The following is a 16,704-nucleotide window of genomic DNA, read 5'->3' as shown; positions in this document are numbered from 1 at the left end:
TCCTACGCCCGCCCCCGCCGCGGGGCGCCATGGGAGATGTAGTCCCGCCCGCCGCGGGGCGCCATGGGAGCTGTAGTCGGGCCCGCTGTGCCGCAGCCTCTCCGCCCCGAACGGCCTGCCTCTTCCGCCCGGCCTCTGTCCCGCCCCGCATAGATGCCAGAGAAACACCGGGGCGCAAGCCGCCCGCCCGCGACCCCCGCGCAGCACGCAAGGAGCCCTACACCCCCGCCCCGCGGCGCGGACTACAGCTCCCAGAGTGCCCCGCGCCGCGCCGGAAGGGGAAGCGCGCCGCCCTGGCTATAAGGCCGCCGCGCTGCCGCGCCTGCTTAAAGGGGCCGCTTCTGGCAGGAGGAGGTGAGGGGCCCCCGAGGGGTGGGGGGTGCGCGCTGACACCGGCGGGGTGTCCGGGCTGGGACGGATCCCCTGGGCTGGGGGGCGGCGGCGGCCCTAGGCCTGCCCGATGGCAGAGGGGCGCCGTGGCTGTCCCCTGGGGCTGTGCTGGGGCCGGGCGCCGGGGTGTGGGAGTGGGCCTGGAGGTGGCACTAGGGCAGAGTGATGCTGGGGGGGGGGCCTTGCCCTGCCAGCCCCCTGGGGTGGCACTGGGGCAGGATGGTGCGGGGGGGGGGCCTTGCCCTGCCAGCCCCCTGGGTGGCTCTGGGGCAGGGTGGTGCTTGGGGGGGGGGCCTTACCCTGCCAGCCCTGGTGCTGTCCTGGGGTTGGCACTGGATGTGGCTGCCGTGGGGCAGGGACTGACATTACCTGCCAAGGCTCCTCCTGCCGGGGGAGCTGCGCTGAGCCCAGGGCATGGAGGTAACTGCGTTGCTGCAGAACCGTCTCCTCCACGTGTAAAATGTGGAAAATAATGACTCTGACGCCGCTCCGAGGGGCTCGGAGCGGACAGAGCGCTGGCCCCGGCGCAGTGGGTGACAGCCAGGCCCCGCTTGCGCTGATGGCCCCGCCGAGCTCGGCAGCAGCTCTGCTGCGTCTCTGCCACATGAATACAGTGACGATAGCGTGGTTAAACTGGCCCTTGTATAGGCGCAGGTATGGCAGTTGGCTGTTTGGAGAAGTCTGGTTCCGTTTGGAAGTGATGAACTGGGGAAATCCTTCTTTGGGGTCTGTTTGAATGCGGAACCCGTTCCCCACTGGAAAGGAAAACAAATAATTTCAGAAAATCTCTCTGAGGTCTGTTTTCTGAATGGAAACCCAGTTCATTACTCTGGGTGTGACAAGTAAAAGCAGAAACAAGTTGGACTTGTTCCTATTTGGTTTTTCCCCCTTTCTGTGGAACTCTTCTGTGAAGCTTTCCTCAAAACTCAAAGCTAAAGTAGAAGTCACCTGGGGCCTGGGGTCCTGCTGTACCTGCTAAGGATGGAAGTGAAACCTTGGGCCACTGGCGGGCTGGCCTGGAGTCGTGCAGGGAGCGGCTCTGGCGGAGGGAGGGTCTCCTGCGGTCCCAGAAGGGATGCAGAGCTGCGTGTCAGGAGCTGGACTATGTGGTCATCGATGTGCGCTGGTAGGAAAGAGCATTCAATGCAGGTCCCGCTGGTAAGGAGGGTGACAGACTGCTAAGGATGTGTCTGAGTCAGCCAGGCAGATAAAAGATAACGAGTAAAAGAGAAAAACAAACGCTTTATCTGTAAGAAGTGCGTGTATGGGGCTGACTTGGCAGCGTGGAGTTGGACCACTTCTCCGTTCTGTTAAAAACAAGGTCTGTGTCACATCCTGGGCTGTGCTGACTGACTTTTTAATGGGTTAAGCACAGACTTGATCTGCCTGCAGAAGGACAGTGCAGAAACCCTTCCTCAGCGCTGCTAACCACATCACTCTGGAGTCACAAGCTGTCTTGAAATCAGGTTAAAAGTTATGAGGCTCCAAGAGCGCAGATGATGGGGTTTAAGTTTGGCTTCCAAGCCTCTTGTCCTTCCAGCCAGAAGACACTGGAAGTGTGAGCCCTGAAAACACTAAAATGCAAATTAGAGGAAGATTAAACCAAACCATGTATCCCAAGGCCCCTTAAACTGAGGCTTTAAGCAAAAGCTCTAAAAAGAGGATTTGGCATCACTGTTTAAAGCTAATTCAAAGCTGCCTTCTCCATTTGGTTTAAGTTGATTTATCAAGTTTAAGATAATTAGCTCTAAATAAAGCTTAAATGAGATTATGCGTTTCCTGATACACTGCTGAATGAAAGTACCAGTAAAAGATGGTACAAGACGTGAGCACTACTTCCCAGGTTATCTTTAAACAAATAACTAAGCCTTTGTGCTGTACCAGGCCCTCAAGCTGAATTCCAGTGTCCTGCTGCAACCTAGTCGTCCTAGCTCTGCCCGAGGCACCTGATCCGCGGCTGGTCTCGCCTCCCCAGGCTGCCAGGGTCGGTGAGCGCTGCTGCTCTCTGATTAACCCATCTCTGTTCTCCCTCAGCCTGCCTGCCTCTTTGCTGACTAGCGGAGAGCCGTCTCCCCCTCCTGGGTCTCTGCTCTTCGGAGCACCCTTTCAGCAGCTGGGAAATTAAATTTCTCTTCCTGGCAGCTCTCTGCTATTCCATTAGGCAATTTGTGAGTCTCTCTCTTTCCCCCCCCTGCCTCCTCCTGCATTTTTAATCTAAGCAGGGCTGTTACACAGAGCAAGGAGCTCTGAAAGCAACAGGACCGAGGCAGCATCTCTGGGGAGGCCGAGGAACATAATGGTCAAGTTGTGCTGCTGAGCTGGTTCTGGATGGGAGCCCCCAGCACGGGGGAGGAGCTGAGCTCCCCCCCCCCGCCCCCTGTTACTGCACTCAGCAAAGTGACTAATGTCACATTTGGCTCCTTCTCTCCCCTCCTTCCCTGGGGGAAGAATCATGTGCAGTGAAGTGTTGTGTTTTGGGTAGGTTCCCCTTGCCCTCCTCCTTGCAGCTCAAATTGGAAACAGCAGCAGCCTGACCGAGCTCCAGCAAGAGTTCAATTACTTGGAGATATCCAGAAGCTGCTTGCTGTCTATCCTGAAATGGTCTCTTGCTGTCTCCCGAAACTCTTCTCTGCTCTTTATTAACGCTTTCTGTGCTTTCCAGCATGAATTGGACGGCTGAGGTCTTTCAGAAAGGACCTACAAACCGGTGGAGCCAGATTTTTTTTTAAAAGGTGGTTTGTGGCTCACCCCTCCCCTTGTCCCAGCTAAAATTAGCTCCGTCTTCAGAAGGGCTTTGCTTCACATCTGAGCATATAAATAAAGGCTGTGTTTCCAGTGCTGCCTGGCACTTGGCAGCTCTCATGGCCTAAAAGGCAAGACTCCAGGAACCCGGAACAGGTGAAGGGTTGCTTTGCCTCAGTGACGAGGCAGCCGTGTCCCTCGGGAGCCTGGGCTGTGACAGGCAAAGTCCTGAGCTGCCGGTTCATCCCAGGGGCTCCAAAACATGTTGCAAACAACCCAGCCAGAGTAGGTGAAACCAGGACACTGAACGCACTTGGTCTTCCAGCTCCCCCTGATGAGCAGCCCTGGTCTGTGTGGTGTCCAGGAGGATGCACGCTGTCTCGGAGGGGTTTCACTGGCTGGACTGTGATGCATTTACTGGTGGCGGGGGGTTATCTGGCTGTCCCCCATCCCCAGAGCACTGGCACTCTGCTCGTGGTATGGTTGCAGAACAGGAATTACTGCAGGAGTGTGTAATGGAGCAGCAAATTGGCTGACACCATCCCACAGGACCCAGGAATACCAGAGGGATGTGGCAAAGGAAGTGGTTTGTGCGATGGGAACGTGCAAACAGCTCGCAACATAGCTGAGCCAGGAAAGCTTCGTAGCCGACAGCCCAGGGGTTCGCTGGGCAGGTTCACAGGTCTCTGTGGGCTTTGCAAGTGCTGCCTGGCTCCCCCCTTTCCTGCTGGGAGAAGAGTAGGGGGTGAAGGAGGAGCGCAAGTGAGAGTGGTCACAATGCAGACACACAATCTAACTGCATGGGGAAACTGCACTGAATGTGTTGCTTATTCAGGTGAATTGTGAGAGTTGAAGAGAAACAGCCTATCAGTATCTGGTGCTAATGGGAGACTTACTGTGGTGGCAGCTGGAGAACTGGTCTCTGCAGGTGAAAAGCAGGTTTCCTCTGGCAGCCCAGGAGCGCTGGGTCTCATGGACAAGGCTGGTCACAGACCTGGGGCAGCGGTCCCCACAGTGGGCTGGCTGCTTTTCCCTGCTGAAACATCTCAGCTGGGCTCATGCCGGGCAGTTGACTGCCTGCAGCAGAGGGAGAGGGAGGCCTGGAAGAGAAGGATCTGTGTGATAAAAGCAGGGCTTTCTCCTCTGCAGCTGAACCGGCTCCTCTGGTGTTTCAGTGCAAACCTGCCCTTGGGGAATGGGCCGGGACGGGTTCTTCCACCCTGTCTCCCTGCTGTGCTGCTGGTTCTGGCTCTGGGGGGAGGCTCCACGGGGAACCCAGGGGCTCGGCGCTGTGGGGCGAGGAGGCCGTTCCTGGCTAACCAGGTATCCAGACTTATACCAGGGGGAGGAGAAACAGGACCAGCAGTCTGAGGCTGCCAGCTCAGCCCTGCATGGCTCCAAGTTGATCGAACAGACCTCATGCTTGGTGAGGCTCTTCAGGAGCTGTGTCCAGCCTTCCGGGAGACCTTGTTACTCTGCCTGGGAGTAGAGTGCATTGCATCAGAGGTGGCTGCCCCCTTCCCCTCCTCGGGTGGTTACAGCCCTTCCAGGGTGCTCAGCACCACTGCTGGGGCTCCCTTGAGGGCTGCAGCCCTGCTGCCCCTGAGGGAGAGGATGGGTTGGATGTCTCCCAGGAGCTCCCCAAGAGAGGGAGGCTCGGAGCTTGGAGCCCTGCTCACCTTTATCTGTAGCGTGGGGATTTCCAAGTGCTGTCCTGCAAGGCTGGAGGAGCCTGGCATGCCTCTGTGGACAGAGGTGACCTGCAGGTGAGCTGTGGGTTGCCACAGGCTCTGGCTGTGGTCACTGAGCAGTCTCCAGCACGCCCCAGCGAGAGCTTGAAGGGCCCTTTTGCCTCGGGAACATGTGGGAGTTTAGTGCTGGTGCACTGCAGCCTTGAGTGGAGAGAGGAGTCAAATGCTCTTTATTTGGTGGTGACTGAGGCAAAAAGGATCTGAGAAGACAGCTGTGTGTGGATGTGGGGGCTGGAGGGATGCTGCCGAATGGGACTGAGGTGTGAGGATGCCTGGCCTGGGGTTGCAGGGTGCATTTGGGACTAGTGCAGACCCTCGTGATTGGGTGTTGGATCTTACTTGTTTCACTAATCCTTTTTTCCTTTTTCCCCCTCTCCTCTTTCTTCTGTACAGATGTTTCCCTCTGGGCTCTGGCTCTAGGATGTTGGAGAACCGAGAAGAAGTAAGACCCTTTCCATCTCTGGATTTGTCTCTCCGTGGCTGGGGTTTGGCATTGCTGGAGTGAATGATCTTGGACTGAGCGCTCTGTGGAGGGATGACGAGAGGTGCCAAAGGCCGGGTAGCATCCCAGGCAGACAGAGCTGAGGGGTAGCTGGTGATGAGGATGGGAAATGCCGGAGGTGTCTGGGGTGTCTGTGCAGTGATCGCACTGCCCCTTGGGCAGGATGGGCTGGGTGGGTTACCTGTACCTGGGAACTGCCTGGCAGGATGAGCCAGAGGGTGGTTGGGGGTACCTGACCCCAAGAACGCCTCCGAGTCCTGCATGAAGGCAGTGCCCCTCATCCACTCCCACTGCCCTGCGTGTGCAAGCAGGGGGTGATGCTGGTGCAGGCCGTGAGCATTGCCTCCTTGAGCTCAGGCTGTGTTTGTGCTGCCAGGAGCTGACCACGGTGCGTGTGCAGGACCCCCGGGTGCAGAACGAAGGCTCCTGGAACTCCTATGTGGATTATAAAATCTTCCTCCATGTGAGTTGAGGCTAGCGAAGCAGGGTGAACTGCAGAGCTCACTTGTGCCATACACGAGTCTCGTGAGTGGCATTGTCTGGCCGTGTCTGTCTGTCTGAGGGAAATGGAAGGAGCCACAGCCCTGATTCCATGGTCTTTCTGCAGACCAACAGCAAGGCCTTTACTGCCAAGACCTCATGTGTGCGGCGTCGGTACCGTGAATTCGTGTGGCTGAGGAGTCAGCTCCAGAAGAATGCAGGCTTAGTGTAAGCATATCTTGTGCCCACCTCCTTTCTTCCACCTGCAGCCATACTCTGCGTTTCCAGTTGCCCAGAGATCCCATAGGCTCCCTCAACCGATGTGGATGGAAAGAGGCAGAACATGGGCTATCTGGGCTCCTGGGATCTAGCTCTGCCCAAAGCAGGGTCCTGGCTGCTGCTGCCATGGCGCCCCCCCATATCTCCTCACTGTGATGTTGGGGTGACCCGACCCTGAACCACTGTTTCTGCTCTGTTCCTGCAGGCCTGTCCCAGAGCTGCCTGGGAAATCCACCTTCTTTGTGGGCAGCACAGATGAGTTCATTGAGAAGCGAAGACAGGGGCTGCAGCAGTTCCTGGAGAAGTGAGTCAAGCACTTGAACATGGCTTTGCTGGATGCAGGGAGAGGACTCCCTGCTCCAGTCTTGCTTTGCAGATGCTGGCTGTGAGCTGGAGGTGGAGCAGTTGATGGTCACCCTGGCTGTCTGGGGCCCATGAGCTGTTGGATGTGCAGGCCATCCCAGGCCCTGCGTGTGCCCTGCACAGCTGGGGACCTGCATCACTCATCTTGTTTTCTCTGTGCACAGGGTTGTGCAGAACGTGGTCCTCCTCTCTGACAGTCGGCTGCACCTCTTCCTGCAGAGCCAGCTCTCGGTGCCTGAGATAGAGGCGTGTGTGCAAGGCCAGGGCTCGCTGACAGTGACAGAAGCCATCCTGCACTATGCCATGTCCAACTGTGGCTGGGTGCAGGAGGAAGAGAGTCGTCCTGTCCTGCTACCAGGAGGAGACCTGCATGGCAGGTAATGCAGGTGGGGAAGGACCAGCCCGGAGGTACCACCAGCCAGGCAGACCTGAGCTCCTTTGTGCTTTGAGCCGCTTTGCGCTGGCTTGAGCAGGACTTGCTAATGGCAGAGCTCTGAGCCAGCCAGTGACTTGCTGTCTGCACCTCCCCTTGTCAGTGCTTGCAGCTGTGAGGCTGGTTACAGCTTGATCTGAAATGGCTGGTGTCTGTGCAAGGGAGTTTCAGCAGCAGAAAGCAGCCCCTGCTGTAAAATAAGGAGCTGCTGGGCTTTCCAGGGACCCTTGAACCTTTCTGAGCTGCTTGTCCCATCCTTGTTAGTCATTTAAAGGAATTAAGTGGCGCATGTGTCCCCCAGTCCTGCAGACTGAATGGACAGGATTCCTGGGGGTTAGGCGAAGGGAGCTGGACATCTCAAGCTGTCACCAGCACTCTCCTGTACTGTTCTCCAGGCTTCCTGGGGGTGTCTGACCTGTCCTGGCCTTGGCCAAGGCTTAGCAGAGAAGAGCTCAAGTCTCTTGGAAGAACTTAAGCTGAGATCTAGAGGAGTCTTTAGACGCTTTCCTCCCTTAATCTCTAGGGAGTGAAGGAGTCTTTGGAGGCTTTCAGAGCTCAGGCTTTCTGTGCATCTTGTCCTGGTCCTTGTAGCGTGAGTGGGCTGTGCAATTCCTCCTGCCCAGCAGAGCTTCAGAGTGCTTGCTGCATGCTGAGGAATTAACCAGGCATCTCTCCATGGGAGCTGTGGGGCGGCTGCTCTCATGCAGCCAGTCAAGGGTGTTTTGCACTTGGGGAAGTGACTGACCTGATGAGGGAGGAGGGCATCCTGAATGTGCCACCATGGCAGCTCCCTGCAAGTAGTTGAACAAGCACGGACATCACCCGCATGCCCTGGCTACTGCGTGAGTCCTGCAGCAGGTGCTGGGTCCCTGGCTGTGCTTGCTGGCAGCCCGGTGTGCCTGGCAGAGATGCTCTGGGTCCCCTGCTCCTCCAACGAGATATTTGCCTGCTTACCAGCAGGCTGTGTCTGGCCTCCTGCACCACCCAGCGCCTGTGTTTCTTCATCTTGGTTTTCAAATAGCAGGAAGAAAGAGGTGTCTGGACTCCAGCAAGAGACCTGTTTATTTTAAATAGAGCTCTTCTGGTTTAAGAAAGGGATTTGAGGGAAGACAACAGCCCAAGCTAATGGGTAGGTACGCAGGCAGCGTACGTGGCTTCATACATCCCGGGCTGCTGCCAGCACCATCTGCCTCTCCCTGGTGGCAGTCTCCCCCTCTCCTGCTCTAGGCCCATGTGCACGGGTGAGCGGCTGCTGCTGTGGCTGAGCTGGCTGGGAGCAGAGGGCTGTTGTGGGGCTGGGCAGAGGGAAAGTGGCCTTCGCAGTGCAGAAGGGATTGTGCCAAAGTGACTGCAAATGACTTGGAGACACGGGTACCCCAGCCTCCTTTGGGGAGCCAGGGCCCTGCATCTTCCTTGGATCCTTTCTCTGTTCTGATCCATTTTCTCTTTCTAGCTGTGCTGGCCTGGGAAGCCCACAGGGTCCAAGCTGCCTAGAGACCCTCCCTCACTGGAGTGACTTTGGCATGGAAGACACCCACTCAGACAGTCTGGATGCGATGGCCGAGCGCAAGACGCAGTGAACGTCTCTAGTGACCTTGCCTGCCCTTCCTGGGACCTGTAGCACTTGCTGGGTGAAGAGGACCACCACTGAGCTGGAGGGATGTCCAGGGCAACAGTACTGGAGCTCTACTGGGAACACGGCCTTGCCCTTGGCTCTGCAGTGTCTGGGGCTCAGGCGCTTTCTCCCTGCTGACTCTGGACTGTCCTTGATGTTCCAGGCAGTGCGTTCATATAGCTCTTTTCAGAGAGGAGATCTAGTGGTTAGTGAAACCTGTGTTTGTTGTTCCCATGGCCTTTGCTCCCTGACTGGAGCAGTAGGAGGGCTTAGATGACTGGTCTGCAGTGCCAGCAGGGCCCCGTGCTCTTGGCATGTCCCTGGCCAACGTGAGGTGGGTACAGCTCAATGGCTCACATCCAGCACGAGAGGGGAATGCTTCGGCCCTGGTGCGGAGCCTCAGGCTGCGAGCAGGGGTTGGCTGCTGCCCAGCTCTGTCCTTGTGGGTTTCTTGAGTTCAGTTCCCTAGTGCTCCCCTCTGAAACTCAGGCAGCAGAGGCTGTATTTCCCTGGTTATAGCCATGCTGTGCTCCTGGGGTGGTGGTGTCTCAGCTGTGCTGAGCTGCAGCCCTCATGCTGGGTGCAGATACTGTATCTGCACCTGGGGCCTCCTGGCACTGCTTGCCCTGCAGGTTGCACGCAGCTGGGATGGATGGGGACATGTTCCCCTTGGGGCCTGTTGCCTGGAATCTCCTGTGCCCTAGGAGCATGGGGCTTGGGAATGAGGCAGCGAAGAAGATGGGAAGCAGTTTCTCTCCCCTGCCCCTTTGGGGGAAACCACTTCCAGACAGGCTTCTGCAGGAGAGCACGTCCTTCCTCATGCACTGGTTGTGAGGCACAGCTGGGAAGCTGAGGGTGACAGCAAGGGAATGGGGGTGGGAGGACACAGCCAGCATGTAGTTTATTTGCTAGGAGAGAAGGTGCATGTAGCTTCCCTGGAGTCAATGTCTGGCAGTGCTTGGGCTCCAGTTGCTCTTGACACTGTTCCCTGGGCTCTCCTGCACCTTTTCCTGCTACTCTGAGCACTGGTGAAGGCAGAGCTGACGTGCTCTGACTTGAAATAAAAATGAAGTAGAAGAGACTTACGGATGCTGGCAGTGTGTGTCCTCGCTGCGTGGGTGGAGGGAGCTGAGCAGAGCTGAGGCCAAGCTAATTGCTTTAGGGAACAGAGCGGGTTATTGCACCTCTCCCACCATGGCTGATGCTGTTGAAATCAGCAGGGCTGACCCTGCAGCTCGGAGGAGAGGCCCTGGGGAGGGCCTAGGGGCAAGGATGGGGCAGACACCTTGTCCCTGTGAGGCTGGGCTAGAGGCCTCCCTGCTGCTGGAGCTGCCATCCACAGATATGAGGTTTGGGTCTGGGCTCCGTTTACGGAGCTGGTGTCTGATGTCTCCCTTCTGCCATGGCCAACAGCGCCAGGGCCCGGAGCGAGGAGAGAGCTTGCACCGTGCGGGGGGGGTGGGGGGGTTCAGCCCTGTGTGGGGGGCAAAGGGGGTGCAGGCCCTGAGCGGGGAAGGGGAGGGAGGGTTTGAAACCCACTGAGGCGCATCTGAAATGTCAGGAGAAGTTCACAGCAAAGCCTGGCAGATGCTGGCACGCAGGAGCACCGCAGCCATTGGCTGCCCCCCTCCTTGTGCATATTCATGAGCGCGCGGCTCCAACTGGCACAGCTGCAAGGCCAGCTGTGCCCGCGGCCCTCGCCCACGCGCGGGGCCGCATCCTGCCCCCAGCTCCAGCCAGCCCTGGTGCAAGGCTCGGGGCAGCCTCTGCTTGACGCCTTGCCAGGAGCCAGTTGGCCCTGGGGCTCCCCTCGTATGGCGGAGTTGGAAACGGCAGCTGCTGGGCCTCTGCAGTGACCTTGGAGCTGCTAGAGCCAGGCCTGGAGCAAGGGCTCGGGCCCCTCTCGCGGCCCAGGGCAGCTAAGGCCGTGGGGAGGGAAGGCCTGAGCCCCAGCAGAGCCGCACGGTGCCCCTGCCCCCAGCATCGGCTGCGTTTCGGAGCCGGGTGGAAATTATTTTTAGTGGTGTTGATCAGCTTTGCAAAGCTGTTGGGAAAACAGTCAGAGGCAGCCCTGGCTCACCAGGGCGGGGGGGAAGCAGCCCTCGCCATGCCCGCGCGGCGCTGAGCCAACGGGGATGGCGCCGCGCGGCCCCCGCGGCCCGAGAGGTGCCGCGGGCTGGGAGCCCCGCTGCAGGGCCGCCTTGCTGCGCAGACGGAGGGGCCCTGGGCGGCGGCGCGTGAGCCAAGCCACGGACGCAGCGGGGGAACGGCAGCCTGCGAGCTGGCTCCGGGCACGGAGCCGTAACCCCATCGTCCGGCTGCCGCCGTCACAGGGTCGAGGCCACTGAGCTGCTCAAGGTAACCTTCGTCTCTCGGAGCAGGCGAGGACGGCTCGGCCCCCTCCCTGCTCCCTCGCAGCCTGGCACGTCTCTCTCCTCCCCGCTGCTGCCAGAAAAACAGCCCCGCGGCTTGGCAGCCAGCCAGGCGCTTCAGACGGCGCATCCTCCTCGTCCCCCCGCCCGAGCACGGCTGTCTCCCGAAGCTGGGCAAACAAATTGTAGCGCACCTCCCACCGTGCTGCGCGGGCCGAGCCGGGGGAACCGCGCTGCCCACGCGAGCAATCCCGGGCGGCCGCCGCGCTCGAACGGCTCCTGCTCCGCACCAGAGCTCGTGCAAGTCGCCCGGCAGAGCCCGCACCCTTCTCCCGTCAGCCTCCCGCCACCTTTGCTGCCTGCCCCGTCCCGTCCTGCAGCAGCTTGCAGGTCTCGCTGCCGCAGAGCGGGACGGACCCCTCGCTGCAGCCAGGGCCACCGCGGTGAAGGCAGCGAGCCAGGGCCAGCGTCTGGCGTGGCAGCGCCCTGGGAAAGGGCTCCACAGCCCCAAATCCAGCCAGCTGCCAGGACGGCGAGCGGGAAGCCGGGGTGAAGGTGCCATGGGCGCCTGTCACCCAGGCGTCCGTTGGCATGAGTACCACGGGGCGCGCTCTGCTTACCTGCACCCGTCCTCGCCAGCTGCTCTCCCGAGGCGTGAGCGCGTCCTGCTCCGTCTGGACATCTGCTCAGCTGCCGGCGCGAGGGCTGGGGTCTCGCCTCACGCGAGCCCTGCCAGTGAGCGATGAGGGCTGGGAGAAGGAGCCAGCCAGGCCTTGATTAAACACGCGTTGTGCTGAGCATGGCTAGAAAATGACTGTAATTACACAGTGATCCCAGCCGAGGGACTAGCTCTGATCCCGCTAATAACCTGGCCAGGTGCCTCCTTCCCTGGCCCCCAGGAACAGGGCTGCGGCAGACACCGCTGCCAAAAGGTCTCTGGGAGCTGCTTCACTCCGATCAGCCACGTAGCTGCCCAAAAAGCGGCGCTCTCAACACCAGAGGGGTTGGAGATGGGCTTGTGCCCTGCCCTGCCCAGCGCAGGGCATCCCAAATCCACCCTTGATGCCAGAGGAGCGTCCAGCAGGGAGGTGGCATCGGTGGCCATCTCCAATACACCCAGGCCTTCACTGGCGAGAGCGAGGCCCTGGGCCGGAGCTGGCGACGCACCAGGCATGGGGTCAAACGCCTCCCTGCAGCCCCGGGCGCACCTCCAGGGCTCTGGTTTCCAAGCTGCCGTGCTGCAGCGCATCGGTGCCCTCCAGCGCGGGGGCCCCGGGCTGGGCTCTCCCCGCTCGGCAGCGCCACCGCTTCGGCGCGAAGTCGCCCCAGGCTGCCGGGGTGCTGCACTTCGCCAGCTGCGCTGCCGGGGCCGCCCCGGGTGCCCGTCCGCCTGCTCCCGCGGCTCCCAGGGGGTTTGGGCACCCTTCCTGGGAAGGCTGCAGCAAGCAGGTACTTACCACCATCTAGCGGCCCTTCAGCCAAGTGCGGCAGGAGTGGGACGCGCTGATTTAATCCCTAGCGCGGGGCTCCGGCAGGCCTGGAGCAGACGGGTCTCCTGTTGCTCGGAGCTGGGGCTGGAGGTGAGGGGCTGCAAGCCCCTGGCAGGGTGTCAGCGCCTGGCACCCGCAGCCCATGCCCAAACCCGCGAGGAACTCGAGGCAGGAGGTGGAAAGAAAAACAGCTTTATTCTGCACCACCAGCCCCCTGCATCCCACCCTGCTGCCCCGGAGGATGGCCAGCCGCTCCTCGGGTCGTCGTCAGCCGGCCCGGCCCCGCACAGCCTGGGCAGGATGAGGCTGAAGCACAGCCCCGCACGGGGCAGACGGGAGCTATCGCAGCTGGGTACCTCGGGGCAGGCCAGGGCTCGACCCCCGGCACTCGGTGGCGGGGTGATGGGACGTGGGTCTCTTCGCACAACAGGTTCCTGCAGGAGGGGGAGGCTGGGGCTGACAGTGAGGAAGGTCGGTCCAGCGTCTCAGGAGAGCCAGGGAGCAGGAAAAGAGGGGAGCACCTGGATCGGGGAGGGGAGAGACGGGGTGACAGCAGGAAGGGGAGATGCTGAGAGGCAGGCTGGGACCTTGCACACGCCAGCGACTGATGCAGAGGGGCTATGGAGGGAGGGCGACCGTGGAGATCTCCCTGCTCCTTGCAGGCATCTGGACTTTGCTTCTAGCTCTGCTGCAGACTCCCTCCGCTCCCCCAGCCCCACTCTGTGCCTCAGTTTCCCCATCTGCCAAAAGACTCACCTCTCTAAGGGGTGTTGTCTGGGAGGAAAACCTTGCACATGCAGCGCTTGGCATCAGTGTTAGTGTTACAACTGGTGACATAAGACTTTCAAGGGTCTGATGGAGCCAGCTGCAGTGGTTTTAGCACAAGTTTCTCCCATGGATCTTGAAGGACTTGAAAGGGACACGTTGTACTGAACCCCAGGAAAGCATGAAACAGCCGTGTCCTCAGGGACCATCTGTGTCCCCGCACTGCTGACACCCCCAGCCCTACAAAGGTGCCCCCTTTCACCGCTTCACGGGGCATGGTGGCCTTTTCTGTGCTGCCCTGTCAAGAGTTGCAGCCGTGGCTCTCCGTGTAAAGTGGAGACCAGAAGATGGAGCCAAAGACTCGGGCACCCCAGAGACACTGGGACACCCCGGGAACAGCCAGCTCCCCAGTGCCCAGCTCCCCCTCCGAGCACCCCAGCCCCAGCAGCTGCACTCCAGGCCGGGGGCCCTGCTCTTACCCAGGACGTCACAGCAGGGGCGCTCATCGCTCCTCCAGGTCGTAGGCAGCCACCAGGTAGTCCTTTGGGACGATGCCCACCACGTTGTCGAGCTCTCCGACCCACCAGCCATACATGTTGTACTCCTGGGGAGACACACAGGAAGGATGGTGACAGGGACAGCTGGCAGCGCTGGGGGTTAGTGCCGGGTGGACACGGCTCGGTCCCCTCCCAGCGGCCTCAGGCAGCAGCCCCCAGACCCCCACCGGAAAATACCCCGATCCTGTTCTCTCCTGTGCAAATCCTGCAGGGGGGGGAACCTTTGCCTCCTTTCTAACCCAGCCCTTCCCTGCTCTCCCACCTTGCGTCTGCAGGACATGGGCTGGGGCTTGCTCTGCAACTCAGCATTTAACTGAGGGGCCCTGATTTGGGCTATTTTGGGTTGGCCCTACAGTTATTGATGTCAACTTTCAGGATGTCCCAGGCCTGGAGCTCTGTGAAGCCCCTCCAGAAAGGATCTGGCCATGGGGTCAGTAAAAGTCCCCGGTGAGACGTCCCCTCCGCAGTGCCCTCTGCAGATGCATGGGTGATTATACACTTGGCAGCAGGTAGCAGAGACAAATAGTAACAGAAAACCTCCATCCCCTGGTGCAAAAGGAGGAGTTAGCACACCCGCTAAAGAAGTTTGCGATCAAAATAGGGTTTTTGTTGTTGTTGTTGTTGTTTTTTTTAAGGAGATCTTAAATGTGATGCCTGCAAAGAAGCGGGCTCTGCCGCGCAGCTGCTGGGCCCGGCCCCTGTCCGCACCAGCTCTGACACCCTGGGACCCACCGGGGCGTTTGACCCATCAAACCCAGCGGGAAAGGGCGTTTGGTCAGGAGAGGAGCTCTGTGGGATAGCAGAGGTTTGAGAGAGAAACGGCTCTTGCCGTTCCCAGCTCCGCAGAGGGCACTTCCCTCACCGGAGCCCGGGAAGGGACCCAGGAGTCCGGACTCCCTAGGGCACGCGGCTCTGCCGGTTGGAGAGGCGCCTGTCCGGGATGGACGCTGCTCCCAGGCACTGCGCCGCAGCGAACTGCCAGACGGCAGCCACAGGCAAGGACGGGGGCCGCGTCCCCCACCCCGGCAGAGCCCCTTCCCTGGCGCACCCTGCCTTGCCCTCCTCTCTGCACAAGGAGGAAACCAGAGGAAAACGCTTGGGTCTATCTGCTTTAGCCTGCCAATTCACCCCGCGTCGGCTAAAGCCCCGGGCGCAGCGGGCTCCGGCCGCAGACGCCACCCCGGCACCATAGGGAGCCCCCGGCCTCTGCGCCCGTCCCTCCGCCGCTCGCCACAGCCCTGCCTTAGCCTGAACGCTATGAGGTATTTTAAAATAATTTCTGCTTTGATGAATTGCTGGGTAGTCCACGATTGCTCATAATCAGAGGGAGGAAAATGCAAATGCGAGCCAGCCGAGAACTCTCGGCACCAAACGTTTATTTCACTGCACAGTGCCAAAAAGAATTAAAACAACATTAAACTCCCAGCAATAATGTTTAAGTCCTCGTTTCCAAGTGCCAAATTGCACCACTCTGGATCATACAGATGTTCGTTAATTATGCTAATTTTTATTAAACTATTAAAACGAGGAGTGCACTGGCACAGCAAGGCAGAGCCCAGTGCAGGGTGAACTCTGCTCTCGTCTGGAGGTGCTAATTTGCATCTCGCTAACGTGCTGACGCCGGAGACCGGGGCTGCTGAGCGGGTGGGTTTTGGAGGGGGGTGAAGGGAAGCAGGGAGTTTGAGGCCGGTTTTACTGGTACCTACCTAATTATGCTCTAATGGGGCCCGTGTGCTCAGGGCCTGCGTGGACTGGGATGGCAGTGGGGGGGGAAATGATTTAGCTGAGACTTTGCAGAGGGGTTTGCAAACCTCCTGCTCAGGAAGATAACTGCTCTGGCGAGGCGTGATGAGCCCCGAGCAATGCAGCGAGAAGAGAAGTGGGCGCCCTGCGAGCCCGCTGGCTCGGTGCTAAGGGGTGGCCAGCCGAGGGCAGGCCCTTGCCCCCGCTGCCCATATCCCACCGCAGGGCTGCGAACGTCTTAAATCACTGCCGCAAAGTCCGGGCACCCGGCAAGGCCGCCCCGGAGGCGGCGCCCAGCCCCGAGGCTGCCCGATTTCCTACAGAGACCTGTGCCTCTGGCACAATTTACCCCTAAATTCAGAGGGGCGAGAAGGACTTGGCCACCGAACCTTCCCGCGACACCGCACGGGCAGCGCTGAACCTCTCCCCTGCCAGGGAAACCGCGGTGGCCCTGCTCTGCTGGCAGCCTGCAGCTCCGCTTTTTGCCGTTGCTGCTGCCGAAACTCTGCGATTCGCTCCCAGAAAGGAGAAAGCCCCTCAAAGCGCTTTCTGCTTTTCGTTCCCGAGCTCGGCAGCGCCAGGCGAACCCGGAACAGACGCTCGTTCCGATAATCGCCAGCAATCGGGGCTTTTATGGCAGGTTGGTGCACGGGGCCGTAAAAGGATTTATGCTGCTAATCTCCCTCGACAAGGGAAAAGGAGAAAGGGGGAAAAAGAAACAACAAGACGACAACAACGACAACAAAAACCCTCAGCCGAAACCCTCCACCACCGAACCTGCTGTAAAATGGCAAAGCCCATAAACAAAACGCGCTGCAGCCACCAGCGCGGGGAGCATTTCATGGCTTGAATCAGCCCCGGGTGGTTTCCCTGCTGCTGTTCACGGCTGCGGCAGCGTCGCAGCCCTCCTCCGCGCGCCGGCCCCGAGCTTGCCACGGCGCTGCAAGCGCCCTGGCAGCGGGTGCCGGGGGACGCCGGCGCGGGGGGACGCAGCAGCCTGCAAAGCGCTCCAAGGTCCCCGCTAGACGATGGCTGGTTTTCATTTCTAGCTCTTCCTGCCTCTTCCTATTCGTGCCATCTCGCATGCAGCGACTCAGCCGCGGCCCCAGCTGGCCGCCCTCGGCTGCGGGGCGGCGTGGTGAGCAGGCGCTCAGCCCCGCGTCCTGCACCGTCGCCGGCCCGTTGCTGAACCTCGAAAAAAACCCGCTCAAGTCCGGCCTCT

At 59.9% G+C, this 16,704-nt stretch overlaps 2 protein-coding genes and 1 long non-coding RNA gene across 6 annotated transcripts in view; 1 reads left to right on the top strand and 2 right to left on the bottom strand.

Moving 5' to 3' along the window:
- The first annotated feature begins 48 nt into the window (after nt 1–48).
- On the top strand, nt 49–9,636 carry SNX11 (sorting nexin 11). The gene is made up of 7 exons (XM_068918814.1): nt 49–354; nt 5,277–5,325; nt 5,762–5,848; nt 5,993–6,093; nt 6,350–6,448; nt 6,672–6,884; nt 8,394–9,636. Exons 2-7 carry the CDS (start codon nt 5,305–5,307, stop codon nt 8,518–8,520), a joined length of 648 nt encoding a protein of 215 aa, XP_068774915.1. The 5' UTR covers nt 49–354; nt 5,277–5,304; the 3' UTR covers nt 8,521–9,636.
- LOC138062172 (uncharacterized) lies at nt 626–12,492 on the bottom strand. Of its 3 annotated transcripts, XR_011136259.1 has the most exons (5): nt 12,385–12,492; nt 11,548–11,676; nt 4,029–4,232; nt 1,363–3,859; nt 626–1,145 (listed from the first exon to the last, which is right to left on the bottom strand). It is a non-coding gene; the product is annotated as an uncharacterized lncRNA (long non-coding RNA). The 3 variants fall into 3 exon arrangements; XR_011136260.1 differs by lacking the exon at nt 12,385–12,492 and having other exon boundaries at nt 1,363–3,856; nt 11,548–12,238; XR_011136258.1 differs by lacking the exon at nt 12,385–12,492 and having other exon boundaries at nt 11,548–12,237.
- Nucleotides 12,493–12,591: 99 nt separating this feature from the next.
- The window catches only part of SKAP1 (src kinase associated phosphoprotein 1), a 164,370-nt gene continuing 160,257 nt past the window's right edge, over nt 12,592–16,704 (bottom strand). The window contains exons 12-13 of one of the 2 annotated variants that reach the window (XM_068918812.1): nt 13,662–13,786; nt 12,592–12,938 (exon numbers count right to left, since the gene is read on the bottom strand). In XM_068918812.1, coding sequence (XP_068774913.1) covers nt 13,685–13,786 — 102 coding nt within the window. In that variant the 3' untranslated portion in view covers nt 12,592–12,938; nt 13,662–13,684. The remainder of the gene's footprint in view (nt 12,939–13,661; nt 13,787–16,704) is intronic. The other variant, XM_068918813.1, reaches the window with a different exon arrangement.

Source organism: Struthio camelus, chromosome 25 (genome assembly GCF_040807025.1).
Source record: "Struthio camelus isolate bStrCam1 chromosome 25, bStrCam1.hap1, whole genome shotgun sequence".
Classification (NCBI taxonomy): Eukaryota; Metazoa; Chordata; class Aves; order Struthioniformes; family Struthionidae; genus Struthio; species Struthio camelus.
Note: the sequence above shows the minus strand (reverse complement) of the source record. Positions and strands in the feature narration are given on the sequence as shown.

What these genes read in the sequence shown, in the direction of transcription:
- SNX11 (XM_068918814.1), top strand. Translation starts at nt 5,305, where the DNA reads ATGTTGGAGAACCGAGAAGAA. An exon ending in ATTATAAAATCTTCCTCCAT is followed by an intron (nt 5,849 to 5,992) that starts GTGAGTTGAGGC and finishes GTCTTTCTGCAG; the next exon opens with ACCAACAGCAAGGCCTTTAC. An exon ending in CTGCAGCAGTTCCTGGAGAA is followed by an intron (nt 6,449 to 6,671) that starts GTGAGTCAAGCA and finishes CTCTGTGCACAG; the next exon opens with GGTTGTGCAGAACGTGGTCC.